The sequence below is a fragment of the Phocoena sinus genome, chromosome 15 (assembly GCF_008692025.1).
Source record: "Phocoena sinus isolate mPhoSin1 chromosome 15, mPhoSin1.pri, whole genome shotgun sequence".
NCBI classification, from domain to species: Eukaryota; Metazoa; Chordata; class Mammalia; order Artiodactyla; family Phocoenidae; genus Phocoena; species Phocoena sinus.
This window is the reverse complement of record NC_045777.1, coordinates 71,222,697-71,245,671: the sequence shown is the minus strand read 5'-3', so window position 1 is coordinate 71,245,671 and position 22,975 is coordinate 71,222,697. Positions and strand designations below refer to the sequence as shown.

General features: G+C 45.3%; 1 protein-coding gene across 3 annotated transcripts in view; it reads left to right on the top strand.

The window, feature by feature from the left end:
- XPO6 (exportin 6) overlaps positions 1–22,975 on the top strand; it is a 107,147-nt gene that overhangs the window by 80,643 nt on the left and 3,529 nt on the right. For all 3 annotated transcript variants that reach the window (XM_032604540.1, XM_032604541.1, XM_032604538.1), the window contains exons 13-22: positions 2,781–2,940; positions 6,040–6,132; positions 9,768–9,912; positions 11,561–11,707; positions 12,612–12,801; positions 18,352–18,507; positions 19,486–19,600; positions 19,776–19,947; positions 21,348–21,509; positions 22,802–22,900. In XM_032604540.1, coding sequence (XP_032460431.1) covers positions 2,781–2,940; positions 6,040–6,132; positions 9,768–9,912; positions 11,561–11,707; positions 12,612–12,801; positions 18,352–18,507; positions 19,486–19,600; positions 19,776–19,947; positions 21,348–21,509; positions 22,802–22,900 — 1,439 coding nt within the window. The remainder of the gene's footprint in view (positions 1–2,780; positions 2,941–6,039; positions 6,133–9,767; positions 9,913–11,560; positions 11,708–12,611; positions 12,802–18,351; positions 18,508–19,485; positions 19,601–19,775; positions 19,948–21,347; positions 21,510–22,801; positions 22,901–22,975) is intronic.

Sequence of the window (22,975 nt, the reverse complement as noted above, 5' to 3'; positions counted from 1 at the left end):
CTCATGACCATCTACCAGGGAAACATGATTTGGGGTGGTGTTTTGGTTTGGTTTTTAAAAGAGAAACACAATGTTTTCCTTCATGCTTAAAATATTTAAGAACCTAGTTCTGAGGTTGTACCTAAGGGTGCCTAGTTCTGGGTATTGAGTACAGTGAATAAGCTGAAACCGACTCGTCAGGGTAGAGCTCGGTGGGAGATGGGGTGGAAGATGAGGATGGGTACGTGCAGGGAGCGTGAGGGGCCACTGATGCGGATTCGAAACCTGTCCACGTTGCTCTCTGAAAGAAGAGCTGGCCTCATCTCTTTTGAAGCCTGTACCACCACCACATCCAGTTCCAGGGTGTGTTTTTCTTAAGGGTTTATTTCCCGCAGAGCCCTAAGCCTTGGTTGGTCTGCATACAGGTGGAACAACAGGTTTTTGTTTACTCTGGGCTTCAGTTACATAGCAGTAACCCTGAACATCCTTGACATTCAGAAGGTGTGTAACTGTGGCACTTTTGTTAACTGGGAGAGGAGAGGAGAGAGGCATTTTTCCCTCTCATGTGACCAAGCACGACCAGAACCGCTTCTTGGTTCTGTGTGTTCTGTGGGCTCCTCTGGCTGGAGGTGTGGGACGCTCACCCTCCTGCTCTGACTAGGGGAGCTGGCCCACCCTCCTTAGATGCCCACCCAGCGGCCTTGGCAGGGCTGCCTGAGGCTGAGAAGCCCACTCCGTGTTTCTGCACTGAGGCTCTGCTCTCCACGGGGAGTGTTGCAAGCGGACAGGTGATTGGGCAGGTCAGGGCTGGCTTTGTCACTGGCTCTCTCCTTGAGTTGCCCCTTCCTTTTGTACTTCTGCTCCTTGGGGTGTGACCCACTGTAACAACACCCTGGTCACAGTGTCCCCTTTTCCAGGCTCCTGTCCTTCCTTCGGGGCTGTCACAGGCTCTCTTCCGGCCTCAGCACTTGGAAGTCAGTGTAGGAGCTGAGGCATCGAACTTGCTGCTTCACCCCCAGTCTCTTAGGTGTCACCTTCCTTTTTCTTCTCCACCAGTGTCGCTTATCCGTATTCACGTTTACATAGTAAAGTGAATGCCCCCAAGGGCAGTATGAGAAAATTCAGGCCCCCAGGACTCTCTCTCCTGCTCTAGTTAGCTCTCTGTTCTGTGGGTCACATTCAGTCGTACATCTGTGGTCACTCATGCTGTACCAGGTGCCATGCTGGCTGCTGGGCAGAGCCCCTCACCATGAAGGAGTTCACAGTCAGTGAGGAGACAGACTTATAAATCAGTAGTTTATCTCCTTACATGCAGGGAGTGCCCTGGGGGGATGTAGGAGGGGAAGTGAGTTCCCTCTGTTGGGGGAGTGGGGAGGGAAGGCTTTCCAGGAGAGGCGATGCTTAGGTGAGCATGCAGGCTATATGAGGGCCGTGAGGTGTGCGTGACCAGAGAGTGATGTGGGGACTCCAGGCAGAGACCCCAGCTTGTGCAGAGGTGCAGAGACGAGGCACCAGGGGGCCATCAGTGGGTCCAGGTGATAGAGTGGGATCGGAGGAGGAGGTGAAGTCACAGAGACCTCAGCTGAAGCTGGGGAGGTTGGGATTTTCCCTTTTGGCCAGAGGGAGCCCCAGAAGGGTTTGGCTCCTTGCCTGCTGGGAGCTTTGTGCTTAGATCTGGGTTCTAGGAAGATGCTGTGGAGCGCCATGGAGGGGGGAGGTTCCTGCCTCCAGCAGAGTAAAATCCTGAAGTGGCAGTGGCAGGAGAAGGTTTGAAAAGTATTTAGGGAGTGGATGGATTGCAGGTGCCCTGTGGCAGTGATCTTACTGTTACTGCCCCTCCCTCCCTCCTCCTGGATGCTGGAGGAGGACTTGGTCAGACAGAGAGCGCTTTCTCTGGCTTGGCAATAATTAATATATTTTGTAGACCTGTGTGGGGAGAGGGGTCCAAAGGGCAAGGATGTGGCTGCATTGAGGATGCTGTTGTCCTTCATCTTTGTTTCCTCCTTGCTCAACTTGAAGAAATATTGAAGGAAAGTTTCAGGCCTTAGAAAATCACTAGCTCTTTGTTACTCATTATTAATTACAAACACTGAATAATGTTTTATAGTTTATAGGGTTTTTACACATTCTAATTCAGCCCTTACTATAGTGAATTAGATAGTAGTGCTTGTTTCCATTTTAAAGATGAAGAAACTGAGACTTAGAGGGCTCTCTGAGGCACAGAGCTTGCACGTGGCAGGGAACCTGTGTCTTCTGAATCCCAAGTCCTACGCCTTTGGTCCATACGGTGCTACCTGCGAACCTGGGGTGGAGTGCTGAGTGCACTGTGTTCTTTGAACCCTGTCAGCCCATGGAGACTCCATTCTGCACCAGGGCCATTTGCAGAAAGCCCGCAGAGTCGCATAGACTTAGCTTAGGAGTCTAGCTCTGCCCTGGAAATACGACCCATGTTAGGCAAGTTACTGGGCACCCCCTGGGTGTGTTTTCTTGTCTGTGAAACTGGCGGTGTCATTCCTCACAGGGTCCAGAGGAATCCAGTCATGGATCAGATCGGTCCATGTGAGCACGGCCCGGGCTGTCTGTTGTCTCTGTTTCTCCCTCTGGCCTTGGGGTGCATGTGGGTCTGGCTGTAGGTGGAGCCTGCCCAGTTTCCCTGCTTGGTACTGGGAAGCAGCCTGTGGGTTGCTATGTTTCAAAAATTGGTTTTGCTGAATGTAGCTTGCCTGGATGAGCAGATATCTGTAGCGGTAATTAAAGCATGTTCTTCCTGTTGAAAAACCATCTGAAGTGTTATGTTCCAGGACACAGGTTGAACATCACAGCAGAGAACGACTGCCGGCGGCTGCACTGTTCCCTGCGAGACCTGAGCTCCCTCCTGCAGGCTGTGGGCCGCCTAGCCGAGTACTTCATCGGGGACGTGTTCGTCGTGCGCTTCAGCGACGCCCTCACGGTGGTGGAGAGGTGGGTGGGCAGTTACAGCATGGAGCTCAGCTTGCCTGCTTGTGTGAGGAACAGCTGTTGCCAGGCAGCTCTGCTCTGGCACCAGGTGAATTGAGGCTCTGCCACATACAGGGGAGTGTGGAGCAGTCACTGACCCTCTCTGAACTTCAGGTCCCTCATCTGTAAAACGGAGTGGACGTAGTATCCTGAAGGTTTATTGTGAGAATTACATGAGGTAAGGCACTGAGCACAGGGCCTAGTATGTAGCAAACAGTAAATATAAGCTGTTATTTCATAGACGATCTTATATTTAAAGACAGGAGTAACCTCAGAAGAAACCAGGTGAGGTTATAAAGAGACATGAAGAAAGCCATATTAATAAAAGGACAAACACGTAGGCAGTAGGCACTATCTGAGTAGGCAGCCAGAGGCCAGAGGTGGGACCTTTTCTGGTCCTTTTAGAATGGGACTGGTTTTTCCAGTCCTCTTAGGGTCCTGAGGATTTGAAGCCGGGCAGCCTCCAAGCCTGACCTGAGGGGTGGATCCCAGCCTTCCCACCACCAAGCTCCTTTTACTACTTCTTCCTCGAGGGTCCCCCACAGGGTTTACGGCTGCATTTGTTGAAGACCATTTCCTACTACCTAGTCTGCCCCCTCCCTTCTCATGAACTCATACATTTAAAAAGGCATATGCTTAAAATAAAAGTGACAGGAGGTTTTCAGATCATTTCAAGGTAACCAGTGAGTTGATTCGATCAAAACTGGGTGGGTGTGGGTCCAGCCAAAAGTTGAGAGACACCTGGTGCTTTCATTTACCCAGTAGCTGTATCGTTGGTAACACATGAGGGGTAGCTGGGGCTCAAGCCTAATTACTTGCATGCCAGATTTTTCTTTAACTGTTACTCTTAGCTTAAAAGCAGCGATAACGAAGAATTTTAAATAAATCTTGAAAAACCAGATTAATAATAATAAAAGCAGCATACAGTAGTAGGAAATTTTCAAAAGTAATTTTGTACATTTTCTTTCGTTCTATACTTTGAGGGACAAGTATTGTCATTTTATCTGAGTAAATTCTGGCCCAGAGAGGGTGAGTGCCTTACCTCAGGTCACACAGTTCATGAGTGGGAGCACAGGTACTTTAACCAGTTTCCTGAGTCCAAATACTGTGCTCTTTCCAAACCACAGAGCTTCTACTTCAAGTTCTTTTTCCTGCACTAGGCCTGTTTCCGCTGATGGTTAGTAGGGATAGAACATGTCCTTCTGTCTGAAATCTGTATTTAATTTAAACTTAAGCAATATATTATATCCATCAGTCATTTCAACTTCATAGTGAAATGACTGTTCAGAGATCCTGGATTGCTATTTTGTAGGTCCTTAATATATACATCTTTCTGCACTGCTTAGGTTTTCAGGCTCAGTACGTAAAGATACTTTGCTGTTTTGTCTTCATTTAGAATAAAGTGTGAGAGAAGCCTCCTTGTTATGGCTATGTGATCTTAATAGCCACTGTGATTAGCAGTGTTTTCACTTACAGGTTACATAAAAAAAACCTAATATTAAGATTGCTAAACATAGAAATATTAAAAGATGTTCATTTTTAGTGTAGAACAACGTTAAAGAATGCCGTTGAATGAAGAAACAGAATGTAAAGTCACATGCGGTATGATTTCATTTATATGAGGTACTTAGAGTAGTCAGAATCATAGCGACAGAAAATAGAAGGCTGGTTGCCGGGGTGGGAGGGGTGTGGAGAGTTCTTATTTCATGGGTACTGAGGTGCAGTTTTACAAGATGAAAGCGTAGTGGAGATGGATGGTGGGGGTGGTAGCACGTTGTGAATATATTTAATACCACTGAACTGTACACTTACTGTATGAATGTGAAAAGTGTGGGGCAGCTTAAAGAATTAAATACTGGCTGCGCATTGGCGTCTTACTTATTGATGGTGAATGATTTGATGCCTAGTTATTGCCACCACCACACCCCGCTTCCTAGGACTTCAGATTGAGAACCCTTGGCTCTTTCACCCTTATTTCCTTGACTGACTGGAAATTCGTCTTTCTGACTGCTCCCCAGCCCTGAATAACTTGTGGCTCAAGCTTGTGGTTTTGTAACAAAGTCCTGCTTTCTCCCCACCATCAGAGAGGAGCATTTTTCAGAGTATGGTCTACATGCATCAGAGTCCCCTGGCTGCTTTTCAAAGATGCATATTTCCAGAGCCCCCTCAATGCTACAGAGTCAGTCTGTGGGGTAGCACCAGCGAACTGCATTTGTAATTAGTTCCCCAGTTGATTCTTATGCTCAGTGAAGTTTGAGACCCTCCTCACTGTTGGATTGGGGGAGAGAAACATGCACCGTCTTCCCTGGCATCCCCCTCAGACCTGCTCCCAGGTTTCCTTACAGAGTAAGCACAGAGAGAACCTAGCCAGGTCTCTAGTATTTTTGGTTTGTTTGTTTATGTTTACTCAGAAAGGAATGTCTGTCTCTAGTGAAAGATGCATTTCTCATTTCCCACTAGAGCTGGCTGTTAGTTATTGTATTCAGTGTTCGTTTGTACTGATACATAGTGAGCCCTTGGGCAACCAGTGGGCTCAGTAACTCGCTTCTCAAAGAATTGTGCTTGAAGTTGAAAATACCTTGATCTATTTTAGAAACTTTTGTGGCCTCCCTCCCCCCCACCCCATTTCAACTCTTCAGAAAGTTAAAAAATTGTGTAGGAAATACCCATAGATTATACAGTGAACATTTTGCTGTATTTTCTTTATCATATACCTATCTGCCTGAAACATACACTTTTTTCCTAATTTTTGTTATTGTGGTAAAATACACATAGCATAAAAATTTCCATCCTCATCATTTTTATTGTATATATTGTTACATTGCATTATGTTCTCTGTGTTGTGTTATATTGTTTTCAATGTAAGTAATGCTTTAGTTGGTATCTCAGTATATAAATCTTTATGCACATCTCAGATTATGTCTTTGGGATAAAATTGAAGACCTGGTCTGGATTATTTTTGATTGAAAAAAAGTCTGTCCTCGAGACCTTGGTACCTAGTCCATTTTGTCTATTTTAGTCCATAAACTGAATGCTTTTTCTTACATTCTTCTTTGCCAACAGGCTGGTCAAAGTTACTTTGTATGGATCTCAGATAAAATTGTACAACATTGAGACTGCCGTGCCATCAGTATTGAAGCCTGATCTCATTGATGTGTAAGTATAGTTAGATGTTCCGTGTATTCTCAGAAGGGCTTTGTTGTCTGGCCCCAAATGACTTTACAGATAAAAAGGGACTGTAGTGGCTGCCATGAAAAGATGAAAAACTCCCACCTCCAAACCTAGAAAGAGAAAGATTGTTTGATGATATCTCGGGGCCGGGGTGGTTGGAGTGAATGGAATTCATCAGGCAGATGAGAGCTGGCAGCAGAAGGTATATGGAGTAGGCATTTCAGGAGGAAAGAACAGCACAAGCCAAGCCACAGAAGTGTTCCAGAGTCACACAGTTAGGGACGCGGTGAGCAGTTGGTGTGGCGGGAGGCGGGGCTGGATAGACATGTTAGGGCTAAGTGTTTCACCTTGAATGCCATGACTCTTACCCTGTAGACCAGTGACTGAAGCTGCAGGGTACAGGAGAATGCTTGGGAAACATATTCCCTCAGAGATTCTGATTGTAGCAGGATGGCATAAGCGTCGGGTATTTACATACTAAACAAGAACCTCAAGTGATTTTGAAAGCGGGGCATCCAGGGACCACACTTTGAGAAACTTTACAGACAGTGAAAAGCCATTAGGAAAGTGACATATGGGAGGGATAGAGGAATGGGGACTGGAGATGGGGCCATATCCCAGAGATTACACTGCCCAGAAGGCTTGCTCTAGACTAGAGCAGGAGGTGGTAAGCTATGGCCTGTGCCAAATCCAGCCCACTGCCAGCTTATGTAAATAGTTATATTGGAACACAGCCATGCCCATTCATTTACGTATTATCTATGAGCTGCTTTTGCACTACAGTGGCAGAGTTGAATAGTTCTGAACAAGAGTGGATGGCCTATAAAACCTGAAATATTTATACTCTGGTTTTTGCAGAAAAAGTCTCTGACCCCTGTTCTAGAGCATTCTTGAGCTTCAAATTAAATAAATAATAGAAAGAGTCTTATTTACTGTGGTTGTTTAAAAAAAATTTTTTTTTTTAAATATTGCTTTCCTTTTTGAGAATTTAGAGAAAGCTTCTCCCAAGAAAAATGCTAATTTGCTCATAAACACGCCTTGAACACAATTTCAGGAAGTTTTAGAGCTCCTCCCTTCAGCCTTTAAGGAGCTCTGTAAGTTTGATAGATTGATTGAAATTCTTAGGAACCCGCCCCCTCCCACCCCAAGACGCACTTTGATGTCTTCCTCCTTACTTTTGGTACTTACTTTTTGATCAATGGATTCTAAAGACAAAATACAAAATAACTGCTTTGTCACTATGAATATCAAATTCCCAATATTTTCTTACTTTAAGGTACTTAGTACCTTTTCTTACCTAACTTATTTTGAAAAAGTTCAAATCTATAGAAAAGGGGAAAATAGAATGAACACCCATATACTATACTCTCAAGCTAGATTCATCAATGATAAATATTTTGCCACATTTGCTGTTTTTTTTTTAAATATAAATTTATTTTATTTATTTATTTAGTTTTGGCTGCATTGGGTCTTCATTGCTGCATGCAGGCTTTCTCTAGTTGTGGCGAGCTACTCTTCGTTGCACTGCCGGGCTTCTCATTGTGGTGGCTTCTCTTGTTGTGGAGCACGATCTCTAGGTGCATTGGCTCAGTAGCTGTGGCACGTGGGCTCAGTAGTTGTGGCTCGCGGGCTCTAGAGCACAGGCTCAGTAGCTGTGGCGCACAGGCTTAGTTGTTCCGCGGCCTGTGGGATCTTCCCGGACCAGGGTTCGAACCCGTGTCCCCTGCATTGGCAGGCGGATTCTTAACCACTGCGCCATCAGGGAAGCCCTGCTGTTTTTTTTCCTTGTGCTTCTCTCTGTGTACACAAGTGCACACACGTACAGTTTTTGTGTGTGAACTGTTTGAAAATAAATTGCAGACAACACATCACTTCACACGTATATCCTTCAGCATGTATCTCCTAGGAACATTCTCCTGTGTAACCATAATACCATTATCAACACTCAAAAACTTTCATAGATACAGTAATGTCAGTAAGTATGTAAGTATGTCTCCTGTTTTTAAATGTATATGTATATATATTCCGTATGCAAATTTCCCTAATTGTCCCAAGAATGTCCTTTTTACATATATATCTGTAGACATACATTTTTTGGATCTGAGTTCTAACCAATGAATCACACATTATGTGTGTCTCCTGTAGCCTAGACCAGTTCCCCAAATTGTGTATGTTTGGGAGGGGTGGGCTGGAGAGAGAGACTGACTTTCTGGAGATCCAGATCCTACTGATTTTTGTTTTTTTTTTTTAAGAAAATCTTAATCTGGATTTGTGTAGTTGTTTTTCTCTGTATTCGATTGAGGTTAAACGTTTTAGCAAGAATACGGCATAGGAGATGACATGTCCTTCTTGCATCATATCTAGAGGCACTTGAGGTCAGTTTGCCCTGGGATTGTTGATACTGAGTTTGATTTTTAAATAGTGTCTGCCTATAACCTAGCTACATCCACTGAAAGGTCCTAGAAGCAGTGACACTCCAGTAGCAATGCTACCTCTAGTACTCAGGCTCTTGGTTTCTAAAATGCATTCTCCATCAAAAGGAACCAGAGTTCCTTGGAGAAATGCTCCAAGTCTGGGGCAGGTTGACCCTGGAGAATCTTGTTGAGTCAGTGAGGAAGGTTAGGAACATATGAAAAGGATGTGGGGGCTAGCATGAAAGGGTTTTTCCTGGTCAGACTTGACATTGTGATCCTCAAGAAAGAATGAGGATGATAATGAGTTACAACATATTGAGTATAAAGCATCCATATGATTTAAAAGAAAGAAAAAGATCAGGGAGGGGAAGCTGTTTTTTACAGAAGAATACAGCTAATGAACAGAAAAAGAAAGAAAAACCACTAGTTTGCAACCACCAGTGTAAGAATGATTTAGGCAGCGTTCCTCAATGGGTGTTTGTTGGGGAATGGTATATTTATTTAGAGTCTTACTATCACCCCAAGATTACTTACTAATTTTTTCAGAAAAGGGAGAAATAACCCATTTAGGTTTATTAGAAGGTCTGGTGTTTTGTAAGCTCTGAGACAACTGCCTCACTTGTAAAAAGATTGATTATTATCTGATGAATTGTGAGCTTTTATGATGTATATTTTGTTGTGTGTATGTGCAGTACAAAATTGGCAGAAACCAAACATAGTCTTTGCTACTTCAAGCCTCTAGCCAAATACCATGTATGGTATGATGGAAGCTTAAACTTGAGAGACTCATATCAATGCTTATTTATAAAGCTATAATTCCTGGTAGTTTTCTACATCCTGATTTGTAGTTATGGATATAAAATTTTTACTAGTTCCCAAGTCAACACATTATCACTTAAGTTCTTTGATTCTGTTTTTATTATTTACCATTCTCTCGGCTGAGCTCACATGTGTCACAGAAAGATTGAATGAGATCTGGTAGACATTTACTAACTGCCTTCTGTGTTCCAGGCAATGGTGGCAATATTTAGACGATGGGTTTTAACTTTTAGGTACTACGTGAGCAAGTAAATGGTTTCCACACTTCCACGCATGTCCTAGAATAGTAAATGTGATGGATGAAATTCTTCCCTCCTGTGGAAAAAGGTTTAGTGATAATGTATTTTGACCATAACCTTTAAAATCGCGTCTTCTCTCCTTTCGCAGGCACGCTCAGTCCCTGGCTGCTCTGCAGGCTTACTCTCACTGGCTAGCACAGTACTGCAGCGAGGCTCATCGGCAGAATACGCAGCAGTTTGTTACGCTCATTTCCACCACCATGGATGCAGTGACACCCCTGATCAGCACCAAGGTCTTGAAACAGCAAAGGCTGCACCTTTTCTCTAACTCCACGTCTGTCCTTCTGTTCATATACCCGTTTATTATAACATTAAAATACCACAGAGCATTAGACCCAATTCTTACCGCTGTGATAGAACTATGTATCATTTCATGTTCCTTATTAGTTGTAGTCCATGTAAATTCAAATATAACTTTTTTCGGTTCTCTAAGTCCCACATGAATACATGCTCATTGTCAAAAAGTAAAATACTGTTCAAATATACAGACTAAAAAATTATGGTACTCTTTAATCCCTATCTTCAAAGCATTTTCCTTTCCAAAGGAAGCATTGTCAACAGTTGGTTGTATATCTTTCAGACTTTTTCCTGTTTTCACATACTGCATACGTAAAAGTTTGTAGATAGTTGGAGAGATATCTTCAGATATCTTCTTTTGCTTAACAGTATGCCTCAGAGACGTGTCAAGCAAGTTCAGTTTTTCAAATTGACCAATGCTTTTCTGTAGTGGGGGTGTATAATGATTTTTCTGTTGATGGAAATTAGATCCTTGTGTATATATCCTTGTAGGGTAGATTCCTAGAAGTGTAATTGCTGGGTCGAAGGTTATATCCATGTAAAATTTGATAGATTCTAAGTCGTCCTCCAAGAAGACCACCAATTTATATATCTAAAGCATATACTTTTTTTCTTTTCTTTCTTTTTTTTGGGGGGGTGGGGTAGTTTTAATCATACATGGCATCCTGTACCACAATTAACAGAACAATGTATTGTTTTCTGTAAATTTTTGTTGTGTTTGTAAATGAGTTATGATACCCTGTGAGGGGTTGTTTCAAAACTTACCTACCCATTGCTGGTATTTTACGTTGCCTCCGCTTGATAAAAAGTCACTCTGTAATGAATAACTCTGAAATGTGTGTACTCATGAATGTAGCTTTGTCCTTTTAGGTAGTTTTCTTAGAATAAGTGGGATTATAGGGTTAAAAGTTAGGGATATTTTGTGGTTCTAGGAAGTTATGTAATTTTTTTTCCTAAATTATTCTACGTGCCACTGACTCTTTGGTGTGTTGTTTTCACCACAGTCTTACTAGCATTAGGTCCTGTTTTCAAAGAGTCTTCTCTTTTGCTAATTTGAAAGGGATAGAATGGTACGTGAACCAAGGTTTTGATTGGCATGTTGAGGTGAAGGAAGTAGGCGAGCCTGGTGCGATTGATGGAGTGCAGAAAGCGGGGGCGGGGGGGCGCGTGGAGAGATCTTGGCTTGATTGGAGCAAGAAGAGCGAGATGAACAGTCCCCAGCTGTTTGGATGATATGCCAAGGAGTTTGCCATGTGATTTAAGAGCTGACGGGAGCCACTGTAGATTCTTGAGCTGAGAAGTGACTGAGCTCAAAGATGCCGGTGACTGAGAATGGGAGGAACTGGGGGGGCGGCGTCGGGGGGTGGTCCTGGCTTGAGGGCAGGAGCTATGGACGTGGCAAGGAAGGGGATGCCTTGTTGCTGGGCGTCATTATAGGAAAAGTTCTTTGAGCCAGAGCCTGGGTGGTATACTTTCGCATCCAAGAACCATATTTAGCTCGTGGCTGCCTCACTAAGTTCTTCTAATAACCAGTCTCACAGGAGATGTCGTGAGCTGACATATCATGTCCTCTTCCCTCTCCAGGTCCAAGACAAATTGCTGCTATCTGCATGCCATTTACTGGTCTCACTGGCCACCACTGTGCGACCAGTCTTTCTGATCAGCATCCCCGCAGTACAGAAAGTATTCAACAGAATCACCGATGCCTCTGCCCAGCGGCTGGTTGATAAGGTGAGGCCTCAGGGCTACCCTGGGGTCCCCAGAGCCGTGTGGCTCAGGCTCAGGGAAGCTGAGGAAGAAGAGTCTAGCCTTTCTTTTTGCACTTAGAGCTTACAGGCTGTGCCAACATCGATGGATTTCTTATATGCATGGCACCGATGCAGCCTCAGTGCTCTCTGGCATGACCTTCCTAACACAGTCAGTGTGCTGATTCACACATACAATGTTCCTCCCAAGAGGCCTGGAGATGATGCTGCTTTGAGAGCCGGCAGTTTGGCTGGTGTTGGGAGAGTCCTCTTTGCATTCTTTCTGGTTTAAAACAGTCTGCTTTTGTTGTTAAATGTTTGTTTCCTTAGGGTTGAGACACTCCAGACAAGTATATTCTCCTAAAATCCTCCGGGAGGCTCAGGCTAGAAGTTTAAAAACAACAAAACGGGGGTGGGATCATAGGGGTGTCAAAGCAGTTAGTTAAAAGCACCTGGGATGTGAATGCATTGCTTCTGACTTGACGCCAAGGGCACATTGACTGTAAGAGACTCTTACGAGCACTGTTCTGAGTAGCTTCTCGGAGGGTGTCAGAAGCCGGCAGCTGAGGGACAGGTTGGATTCAGTGTCTGTGATTTCTCCCTCTGTAATGCTTCAAGTATTGACTTAGAGGGGAAGTGTCAGCACTAAGAGTGATTGTTGAGGCTGGCCCTGAGATGTGCTAGACCCAGATTTGGTGTTTTTGCCTCAGCTTCTCTATTCTCCGTGGATTATCTGAGTTGGACCAAAGTCCCAGGCCCAGGTTTTAAGAAAGTAGCCTGAGGCCTGAGCTCACTGTGTGCGGTAGGTACTGAAGGTTGTGTCAGGCACAGCCCCTCTGCTGCCCACGTTGCTCGTAAACTTCTGATGGACGCCTTGGGGTCTCTTCCAGGCTCAGGTGTTGGTGTGCCGAGCCCTCTCTAATATCCTGCTGCTTCCATGGCCAAACCTCCCAGAGAACGAGCAGCAGTGGCCTGTGCGCTCCATCAACCATGCCAGCCTCATTTCTGCACTCTCCCGGGATTATCACAACCTGAAGCCCAATGCTGTCGCCCCGCAGAGGAAGATGCCCCTGGATGACAGTAAGTGGCCCCTAGGCAGGGACCGCCTGGGGAGGTGGGTAGGGCAGGCATCATTCTTCCTTTGTGGCAGGTGGGATTTGCATCTGGGGCTCGTGGGTGAATTCATCTGTCCACAGTCACGCAGCTGCTAAGCAGCAGAGTCGGACTCGGGGGTAGAATCCTGCTCACCTGTGGGATGCAGTGAACACGTCAGGTGAACCTGTGTCCTGAATGCAGGTTGCCCCGTCTCTTATTTAAAATGTCCAAAATAAGGAAAACATCCATTCAAAGGCATTATTTGATGATGCTTTTCGTGGGTAAACATCCTACAGTGATTCTTGATCCATTTCAGATACTTGTATAAGCAATCAAAGCAGTTCACTTCTACACACTGGGAAACATGAAACTATCTTTTGAAACCGTTTCTAACCTTTCTCCAAATATATTTAAGAGGCTTTGAAAGAGCTTGGTATCTTCAAGTTTGATTGTTTATATTAAAGGAGGAGGGAAAAAAAGAATCAAGAGAACTCAATAGTTCAAGAAGAAGGCATCAGCTTTCTCTGAAAAATCTTCCTGAAATAACAAATATTAAAGAAATATTTTGAAAATACAGTCTATTTTCACAGAAAGAAAATAATAGAACATTGCTGATGTCAACAAAAATGCTTTGTGAAATGTTAGTCATATGTACTCAACATTCTTTAAAAAAAGCATTACTTTTATAATTAGAAATATTAACATATACTAATTGTACAAAAATACTAGAATGGTATACAGATGGAAAAAGAAACTCTTAAATCTCACCATTTTTAGTGTTTTAGAAAGTAACCTTTTTAACCGTCTTATTGTTGTCAACCTTAATAATAATATACCGTAATAGCCAATTATTTTACCAGCAAAAGTGAGTTTATTCAGGAATAGCCAGAGGAATTGCAGTTCTCAGGATATGAGGACTACGGCAGACCACAGGCAAATCCAAAGAACTAGGAAGGGGCACTTGCTTTTATAGGGTAAAAGGGGGAGTTGCTAGGGGCTGTGATAACCAGAGTCCATTGGAGGAACCTGGGAGTCCAAAGTTATAAAGACTTCTCACTGGTTAGGCTGCTACAGTCTGTGATTGGCTGGACTGTCTTCAGGTGGGAGAATAATTTTCTTCCTGCGGGATAAGTAGGCAACACCTTCCTATTTGTAGTAACTGACAATAATACGTGGTGGGGCATGATAGCTCCCCCCTGCAGACCTGTCCTGACTCCTGGTCTAGCTAAGGTTTAATTCCTCATTGTCTTCCCTTTTCTACTTGTAAGAATATTTTATAGTTATATAGCTGCATAAGAATGGCTGGCTTAGTGAGGGCATCCTGTGTGCCAGGCTCTTGCCTTGGCGATCTTACATCCTCATCAAATCTCTGGCTGTGCCAACATCAACCTTCAAAGTCTGGTATTTGTCTGATCCTCGTTCTAAGTGTTTTACATTGAGTAATTCATCTAATTCTAGTATCAGCTTTATGAGTTAGGTACTGTTAATTATCCTGATTTTATCCATGAGGAAACTAAGGTATGTGAAGATCAAGTAACCTGCCTAGGGGTTCCATACAGCTATTGTGGAATCATGTTTTATAAAGCTTAATGGTCTTTTCTCACTTTATCTTGCATGTACTTATATCAGGTAGCATAAGCTAGGTTATGCTATGTGGTACCAAACAACCCCCAAAGCTTAGGGGCTTAAATGCAGGGAAAACATCTATTTTCTTGCTCTTACTATATGTCCAGCTTGCGTCAGTGGTTTGGGGAGGTTGTTCTTGTTCAAGTCACTCAGGGACCCAGGCTGATGATGGCTCGGTTGTAGTCTTTGCTTACGTTGGGAAAGGAACATGGCGAATTGTGCAGTGGTTCTTAAAGCTCTTGCCTAGAAGTGATGCTTGTCATTTCCACTCCCATTTCATTGGACAGTGAATGGTTATAGGTCCAGGGCTTAACTTCAGAGGAAGTGGGAAGTGCGATTGCCACCATGTGAGGAAATATTTGCTGAATAGCATAATGATTTCCACAGTAAACGTGATGAAAAACATAGTTAACATTTGTTGAGTGTGTACTCTGTCCCAGGCACTGGGCTGGGAACTTTATATACGTTATTTCATCTAGCTTTCCCTACAGCCCTTTGAGCTATGTCTTATTATCCTCATTCTACAAGTGGTGAAATGAAGGCTGGAAAGTTTTTCCTATCCTAACTTTATACTTTGAAAACTTTCCAAACCTACAGAGCAATTAAAAGATTAAGTAAACGAGGGACTTCCTTGGTGGCGCAGTGGTTAAGAATCCTTCTGCCAACGCAGGGGACAGGGGTTCGAGCCCTGGTCCGGGAAGATCCCACATGCTGCAGAGCAACTAAGCCCGTGCGCCACAACTACTGAGCCTGTGCTCTAGACCCCGCGAGCCACAACTACTGAGCTTGCGTGCTGCAACTACTGAAGCCCACGTGCCTAGAGCCCGTGCTCCTCAACAAGAGAAGCCACCACAATGAGGAGCTCACGCATTGTAACAAAGAGTAGCTCCCGCTTGCCGCAACTAGAGAAAAAGCCCATGTACAGCAACGAAGACCCAAAGCAGCCAAGGAAATAACATGGTAGTAAAACAGAGTTAAACCCCCATTCCAACTAAAACAATATTGTAAATCAACTATATTTCAGTAAAAAAATTTTTTAAAAAGAAAGATTAAGTAAATGAGAAGCTGGTATCTTTCACCAGGATTCACCAGTTGTTAATATTTTGCCACATTTGTGTTCTCCCCAAGCTCACACACACTTTTTCTTTTTAACTGAGCTATTTAAAGGAAGTTGGTGACATCAACACTTTATCCCTGAGTACTTAACCTTTATCTTTGAGAACAAGATATTCTCTTATATAACCAGAACACCATTAACACAGCCAGCCAAGCTGTGGAACATTGTTATAATAATGTTGTTTAATAATATAGACCACATTTAAATTTTCCCGAGCTGTTATCAAACTGTCCTTTTTTGCTTTTTAAAAAAGGATACCTTCAAGGATCATGAGTTACGTTTGATTGTCACATCTCTTTAGTTTCTTAATAAAGAAAAATATTCCTAGTTTTTGTTTGTCATGACATTGACATTTTTAAAGCGTCCGGACCTGTTTTCTTGTAGAAAGTCCCATAATCTTATTCTGTCTGGTTGTTTCCAGTAGTTTTTGGCAGGAATACCACCCAGGTAGTGACGTGTACTTCCACTGCATTGCTTCTGTTTATCCCATTATTGGCGATGCTCAGTGTGAGCACCAGCTTCAGGGAGTGTCTGCCAATCTCTCCACAATAAAGGTATCCCGTACCCCCTATCCCCCACCCCAGGCCTGGCAGGTGTACGTTGCTCTGGATCACAGGGAAAGTGGTGGTGTCAGGAGTGTGATTTAGGTCTGACTGGCTCCAGATCCGTTGCTCTTCACCACATTGCCCCTTTCTTCTTCTTTTTTTTAAAATTAATTAATTAATTAGTTTGTTTATTTATTTATTTTTGGCTGTGTTGGGTCTTGGTTGCTGAGCGCAGGCTTTCTTTAGTTGTGGCGAACGGAGGCTACTCTTCATTGTGGTGCGCAGGTCTCATTGCAGTGGCTTCTCTTGTTGTGGAACACGGACTCTAGGTGCGTGGGCTTCAGTAGTTGTGGCTTGCGGGCTCAGTGGTTGTGGCTCGCGGACTGTAGCACGCAGGCTCAGTAGTTGTGGCGCACAGGCTTAGTTGCTCCGCGGCATGTGGGATCTTCCCAGACCAGGGATCGAACCCCTGTCCCCTGCATTGGCGGGTGGATTCTTATCCACTGCACCACCAAGGAAGCACCCCCGCCCACCTTTTAAAAAATTATTATTAATTAGCCTTTCTTCTTGAAAGCAGTGTTTTTAATGGTTTTATAACATCCTATTCTGTGGAAGTACCAATTTACATATTTCCTATTTTTGCATATTTAATCCATTTTCCTATTATTACGTATTTAATTGTGCCTTTAGTTTTCCACTTGCACATTTTTGTGAATAAATCTTGGTTCTTGTTTAAATATGCTCACATCAGAGGTCAGATTTTGGTCTCTTGACTCTGTTTGCCTTTCCTGTGCTTTGTGTGTTCTTGGGGAAGCGTCTGCCAGGTGCAGTTTTCTGGCTTAGTGAGCGTCCGTGTGCTGGTAGTGTTGTGAGTGAATGGCTTCTTCAGGAGCTCAGTGTCTAGCATCCCTGTAACTAGCCTTGAGTGGACCAGGCCTGTTGTGAGCCATTGTCTTCTTTCATGCCCCGTCCTATGAGTGAGGTGGTGTCATCTCTCCACGTTTTCAGATGAGGAAACCGAGATTCAGGATAAGCAGAGTCAGGAGTCAAACCTGGTCCCAAGCACCTCTAAAGCCTGGATTCTTTCTGCTGTCCCCTTCCCTGGAAGCTGCTGCAGCCCTCACAGAGGCTGGTGGGCTCTGGGGGTCAGCGCCACCCGGAGAGCCCTAGCAGGTGGAGGCTGGCTCTCAGCCCAGCTCCAGTTCCTCCTCTGGAGCTCCGCCAGGGTCGAGTCTGTCAAGCTCAGGCTGAGCCCTGTGGGGCTTCTTGAGGCAGCCGGTGGGAAGAGAAACCCCACAGGTGCTGGGGAATGGTGACAACTTCCCTGTGCTGGATCTCCTGATATGTCAGGTGCTTTGCGAGTATCATTCTGAACCTTGTCTCTAATCCTCACAGCAACCCTGCAAAGGTGGGGGCTATTGGCCAACCCTGGTGTACCGATGAGGATCCTGCCCCCATGTGTAGCTGTGTTGACCACATGCAATTCACATCCAGGCCCCTCTGACCCAGGCCCTTGCTCTGTCCTCTGAGATCCTGCCTGTTTGCTAGCCACTGCCTCTGTTTCCCCTGTGTGCTGTATGGAGTCATCAGTGAGCTCTTACATCAGGGGATTGTTAGAAGTATTTATTGTCAGTAACATATAATACAACATATATTACAATATAATATAATGCAACATAATAACAATAATTATATGTAGTTTTTCAGGCCCTCAGGCCCAATAGACCAAGGATTGATCAGGCAGTTTATTCCTTAACACAGCAGCAGTAGATGTGCATGGCCGGTGCTTGTGTGGATTACCGGGCTGGAGCCATGTCTGCAGTTCAAGGAGGGTGTTTGATCTGCATGTGTCCATTCTTGCCTGTGGTGATTACCTTGTGACACTTAACATTCCCATTGGTCTATTCACCATCTTACAGTCTTGATTAAGTCCAAGGCACCTAACCTGAGGGACCTTTCATCTTCTCTGTGGACATGTTTCAGGTGGATAGAGGCAGAATAGAGGCAAAAAACTGAGCAGGCTGGCTGGCAGGCAACTGGAGTTCCGACAGTAAAAAGGGAACAAAAAAAGGAAGAAAAGGATGTAGAAAGAGAGATACAAAGAGAGATTGATAACTCAGTCAAGAGAGACTTCTGTGTGATTGTCCTCTGAATAACTTTGCAGGTTTCTTCCCCTTCCCTGTGTTCCCTCTTACCCTGCTTTATCCTCAGACAAGTCATAACAGACAACTTAATCTTGGTTTGCAGCCAAAGTGATTATCCACCAGACACTTAGTGTCTTAGAAGATATCGTGGAGAATATCTCTGGGGAATCCACCAAGTCCCGACAGATCTGCTACCAGTCCCTGCAGGAATCCGTTCAGGTCTCCCTGGCCCTCTTTCCAGCTTTTATCCATCAGTCAGGTAGGAGCTGGCCGCAGGCCTCACTGCTGGGTGGTGCTGACAAGGACCAGAGTAACTGCTTAGCTCTGCAGGGCAGGCCAAGTCAGTCGGTGGGGTTGGCCTAGATGGTGAAGGCGGAGGGCGGTGATGTCGTGTGTCGCTGAGTCACTTGGGAACATGAATGGATTGGAGTAAGAGGGACATTGCAGCGGGACAGAGAACTCTTCTGATAGTTCCACTTATTTACTTACATGGCAAGGTGGATTTTGCTGAGATGCTTCACCTCCGCACACTGTCACTGTCACTCAGAGAGGCTCTCTCTGGGTCTCTGGATGTACTCGCCTGGCTCTCGTGACCACTTACAGTGGTCTTGTCAGTCTTACGAGAGAAACATCCAGGGCTTTTCAGGCAGCAGATGTTCACCGATTGCCCCTGAGTGTGTGCAGTTCAAGCCAGAACGTACTGTACGAGATGATTGTTTAGATCTGGAAGTGGAGCCACACTAAATGGAACCAGTATTTTCTGCAGTTAATCTATTTAATAGCCCAGGGCCATGCAATCTGAGTACACCCTCACTGTCCACTTTCAGCCACTTGACCCTGGACCCAACTGCAGATTACCAGTCATAGAGAAGTGGCTGAAGCCCTCAGGGGCTGACCCAGTTCAGTAGTTGCATCAGCGAGTACAGAATAAACCCACCTGCAGTGAGAATTCTGCATGGCGCTGGGTGCCGGGCAGTGAGGGCGGCTTCGAGATGACCTTCGTTTCCTATCGTGAGCCATCAGGCAGAGTTCTCTGTACCAGAGCTGTTTTCTCAGCACATCCATAATCATTTCCCACTTTCCGTATTGGCTGTGATGGTGTTGGGGAAATTTCTTCCAGCAGGAAGCCTTAAAGAGAAAGGGTAGTGCAGATTGCAGAAGGAGGTGCATCAAGCCAAGGGCTTCTGTTTATCCCTGTGTACATGCCTCTGATCATTTGCTTTGTCCCTTTATTTAGATGTGACTGATGAGATGCTGAGTTTCTTCCTCACTCTGTTTCGAGGCCTTAGAGTACAGATGGGCGTGCCTTTCACTGAGCAGATCATACAGACTTTCCTCAATATGTTTACCAGGTAACCACAGACCCGCTGTGTCCAAGGTTTTCAGACTCCACATGAGAAGTGGTGCGACCTGGCTACAAAGTGTGGGACTTTTTGCTCCTTTCCTTCACTTGCCACAAGTGTTGGTTTTCATACTGCTCCCCAGAGAAACATTTTCTTGGCTACTGTGTGCTTTCTCTGTCTGCAGAGAACAGTTGGCCGAGAGCATCCTCCACGAAGGCAGTACTGGCTGCCGGGTAGTTGAGAAGTTCCTGAAGATCCTGCAGGTGGTGGTCCAGGAGCCTGGCCAGGTGTTCAAGCCCTTCCTCCCCAGCATCATCTCGCTGTGCATGGAGCAGGTGTATCCCATCATCGCCGAGGTATGAGGGGCTGGGGTGGTCCACTGTGCTGCCTCCTGCCTGAGATGGGGGACGGAATGAAATATTGAGGAAAATGTGTTGTGTTTTAAAGTTAATTTGTTAGTTATTTTATTTTTCTTATAAAATACTTTTTTTTCTGAGAAAGAATGCCATTAGCTTGATATGGTTTTTTTATATTGGTTGAGTTAATTAGAGCTAATCTGGTGTAAGCATAACAGGTTAATTGTCACAAGGTTGGTTGGTAAGTAAGATCAGTGTCCCATGGCAAAGAATTTAGAACTTCAGGTGAATATATGGTTTTCTCCAGCAAACATAACAAATGTTGTAGTAATAACACTTCATAACACTTTCGTATTAAGAAATTTCATGATCTCAAGGGTACAAAACAAGTTCTTAGAACCATTCAAAGCTTTCATCATTAGAAAGCTCTTTGTCCTTCTTAGGAAACAGCCACTCAGCATGACAAAATTCAGAATAAATATATATTTAAGTTTTCTCTAATAGTTACGTAAATAAGGACTAACCTTCCTAACTGCCCAGACTAAGGCTTAAGTAAGTCCAGCTGCTTTGCATCATTAAACGACGCCTGCGCCCTCTGAGGATTCCTGCCGTGGAAGTTGGTGCCCCCGGTCTTGATTTAACTTTAATCAAAGCTGAATTAAATAGATCTGGGCCTTATCATTTTTAATTCTGCTGAGACCTGTGGAATAATGTGACCTGTCATGCTCTTCAGCGACTTGGAGATTTTTGGATAAATGTGAAAATTATTGCTGAGCCTGCCTGCCTCAGCCTCTCCTCTTGCCAGTGAGAAAGGAGACAGGCTGGGAGAGCACCTAGCGCCACACAGTGCCTCCCCCGAGGTGCTGCTTCCACCTGGAGGCCCTCTGATGCTGCTGTCGGTGGTTTCTAAGTGCTCTTTAAACTCCTTTTCTATAGAGGGCAGAACCTCTTTTAAGCCTTCTTATTTGTCTTTATCCTCAGAGGTTGCATAAGGCCAACAGGTTAGCTGGGACAGCTTTTTTTTTTATACTGGCAAAGGAACAGCACCAAGAAGATGTGACAGATCAGATCAGCTGCTTGCTCAGCCGGAAATCCATATTCCTAATTGTTTTCCATTTAGTAGCCTTTTTTTCTTAGCTTAAAAAGCTGAGTGCTTCCATCAGAAAAAGGGCCCCTTGGCACCGACCCAGGCATTCTGTGTCTCAACTGCGGCCATGTCTCTGCCGAAGAACTCCTCGTTTGAACTGCTGGCCCACAGGGGGCTTGACAGGACGAGAGTGAGGGTGGAAAGCCAACACGCTGCTGGCTGTTAGGAGGCATCTCTCAGGCCTCTTTGCTGCTCTGGGCCCAGGCTGTGAGTGGCTCCCTGAAGGTTTGAGGGTCTGTGTGTGTCTCCACAGCGCCCCTCCCCTGATGTGAAGGCTGAGCTGTTTGAGCTCCTTTTCCGGACGCTCCATCACAACTGGAGGTACTTCTTCAAGTCCACTGTCCTGGCCAGTGTCCAGAGGGGGATTGCTGAGGAGCAGATGGAGAATGAGCCTCAGTTCAGTGCCATCATGCAGGTAACGTGGCAGAGCTGGTGAGGCTGCCTTGTGATCCAGGAACAGACAGGCATCATTCTGGACACCAACTGGGTCCACTGGCCGATTGTCCCTTGCTTTGCTTCTGTGGCATATGGTCCCACTGCCTCTAACGTGGCCACTGCAGCAGGCGCCACACGGTGGCACTTTGAAGGCTCGTGGTCTTGGGTCTGAAGCTCAGCTCTACCTCTTAGTACTTATGAAGTTAGTTAACTTCTTGGAGCCTCAGTCTCTCCATCTGTAAAGTAGGGATAATAGTGCCTATTTCGTGGGTTTGTTGTGGGGTTAAATGAGAGTGTACACAGCGTTCCTGGCACCCAGGATGCTGGATACGTCTCAGTTCCCTCTGCCTTATAGCAGAGTTGCTCCACGTGTGAGGAGGCTGCCCACGTCAGGACCACCGGGGGCCCTCCTTACCTGCAGCAGTGTGTTAGTTGATCTGCATTTTTGAGAGAGAATTCTGGCTTGTACTGTGTTGGGAGAAGCACTGCCCTGTGATTGTCTCCCTTTCTGATCAAGTGCAACTGTTAAACCCTAGAGAGTGAGCTCTGGGGGCTGAGCACACACCACTGTGGCTATAAGACCCCCTTCTCATAGCTTAGGAGCCCAGGGACGGAATGATGAGGCCATCACCGGCTTATTCTGGGGAGTATCCTGCCCACCACTGGGTTTGCATTTCATTGGCCTCCCCCACTCCTCCTCAGTCACTTTCTGTGGGAGCAGGGCTCTTTGTGTTTGGGGTGGGGGGGTGAACTGGAAACTTCCACAGCCCAGAAACTGCAAAGCAGTTTAAAAATTTGCTATTGCTTAACCCCAAGGCAGAGGCAGCCAGGTGTGAAGGAGCCTTCAAGGATTTGTGGTTTTTAAGATCTGGGATGCCAAGGAGAGGGTGGTTTATGGGCGAGTGGTTGGCTTGAGGCGGGGAGGGCAGCCTCTGGTATCTGCTAAGATGGCTGAGGTGCTTGCCTAGAGGTGTTAGCTGCTTCCTTCAAAGACAGATCCTGTGAAGGTGTGGAGGTTTATTACAAAAGGTGCAAGATGAGACCAAATAAGTGAGGCCCAGTGGGGAGGACTTGGGAGCTCAGACTACACAGGAGCGTTCCAAAGATCTGACCAGACAGGCCGGGAGAATGAGGCGGTAGGTGCCCCCGCCCTGCGTCAGCATGGGGAACTGCCGCCAAGTGTCAGTTCTTTGGGCGTAGGGAGGTGCCCTAGAAGGACTGGATCTGAGGGTGTTGAAAGGCTGCTTATAAAATGGTGGTCTTATTTCCTAGGCTTTTGGACAGTCCTTTCTCCAGCCTGACATCCACCTATTTAAACAAAACCTCTTTTACTTGGAGACTCTCAACACGAAGCAGAAGCTGTACCACAAGGTAAGTGCCCCAGCTCTCAGATGAAGGTTTCTTCCTCAGAGGTGTCATGGGCCCAGGCCGAGGCCACCCTCCTCG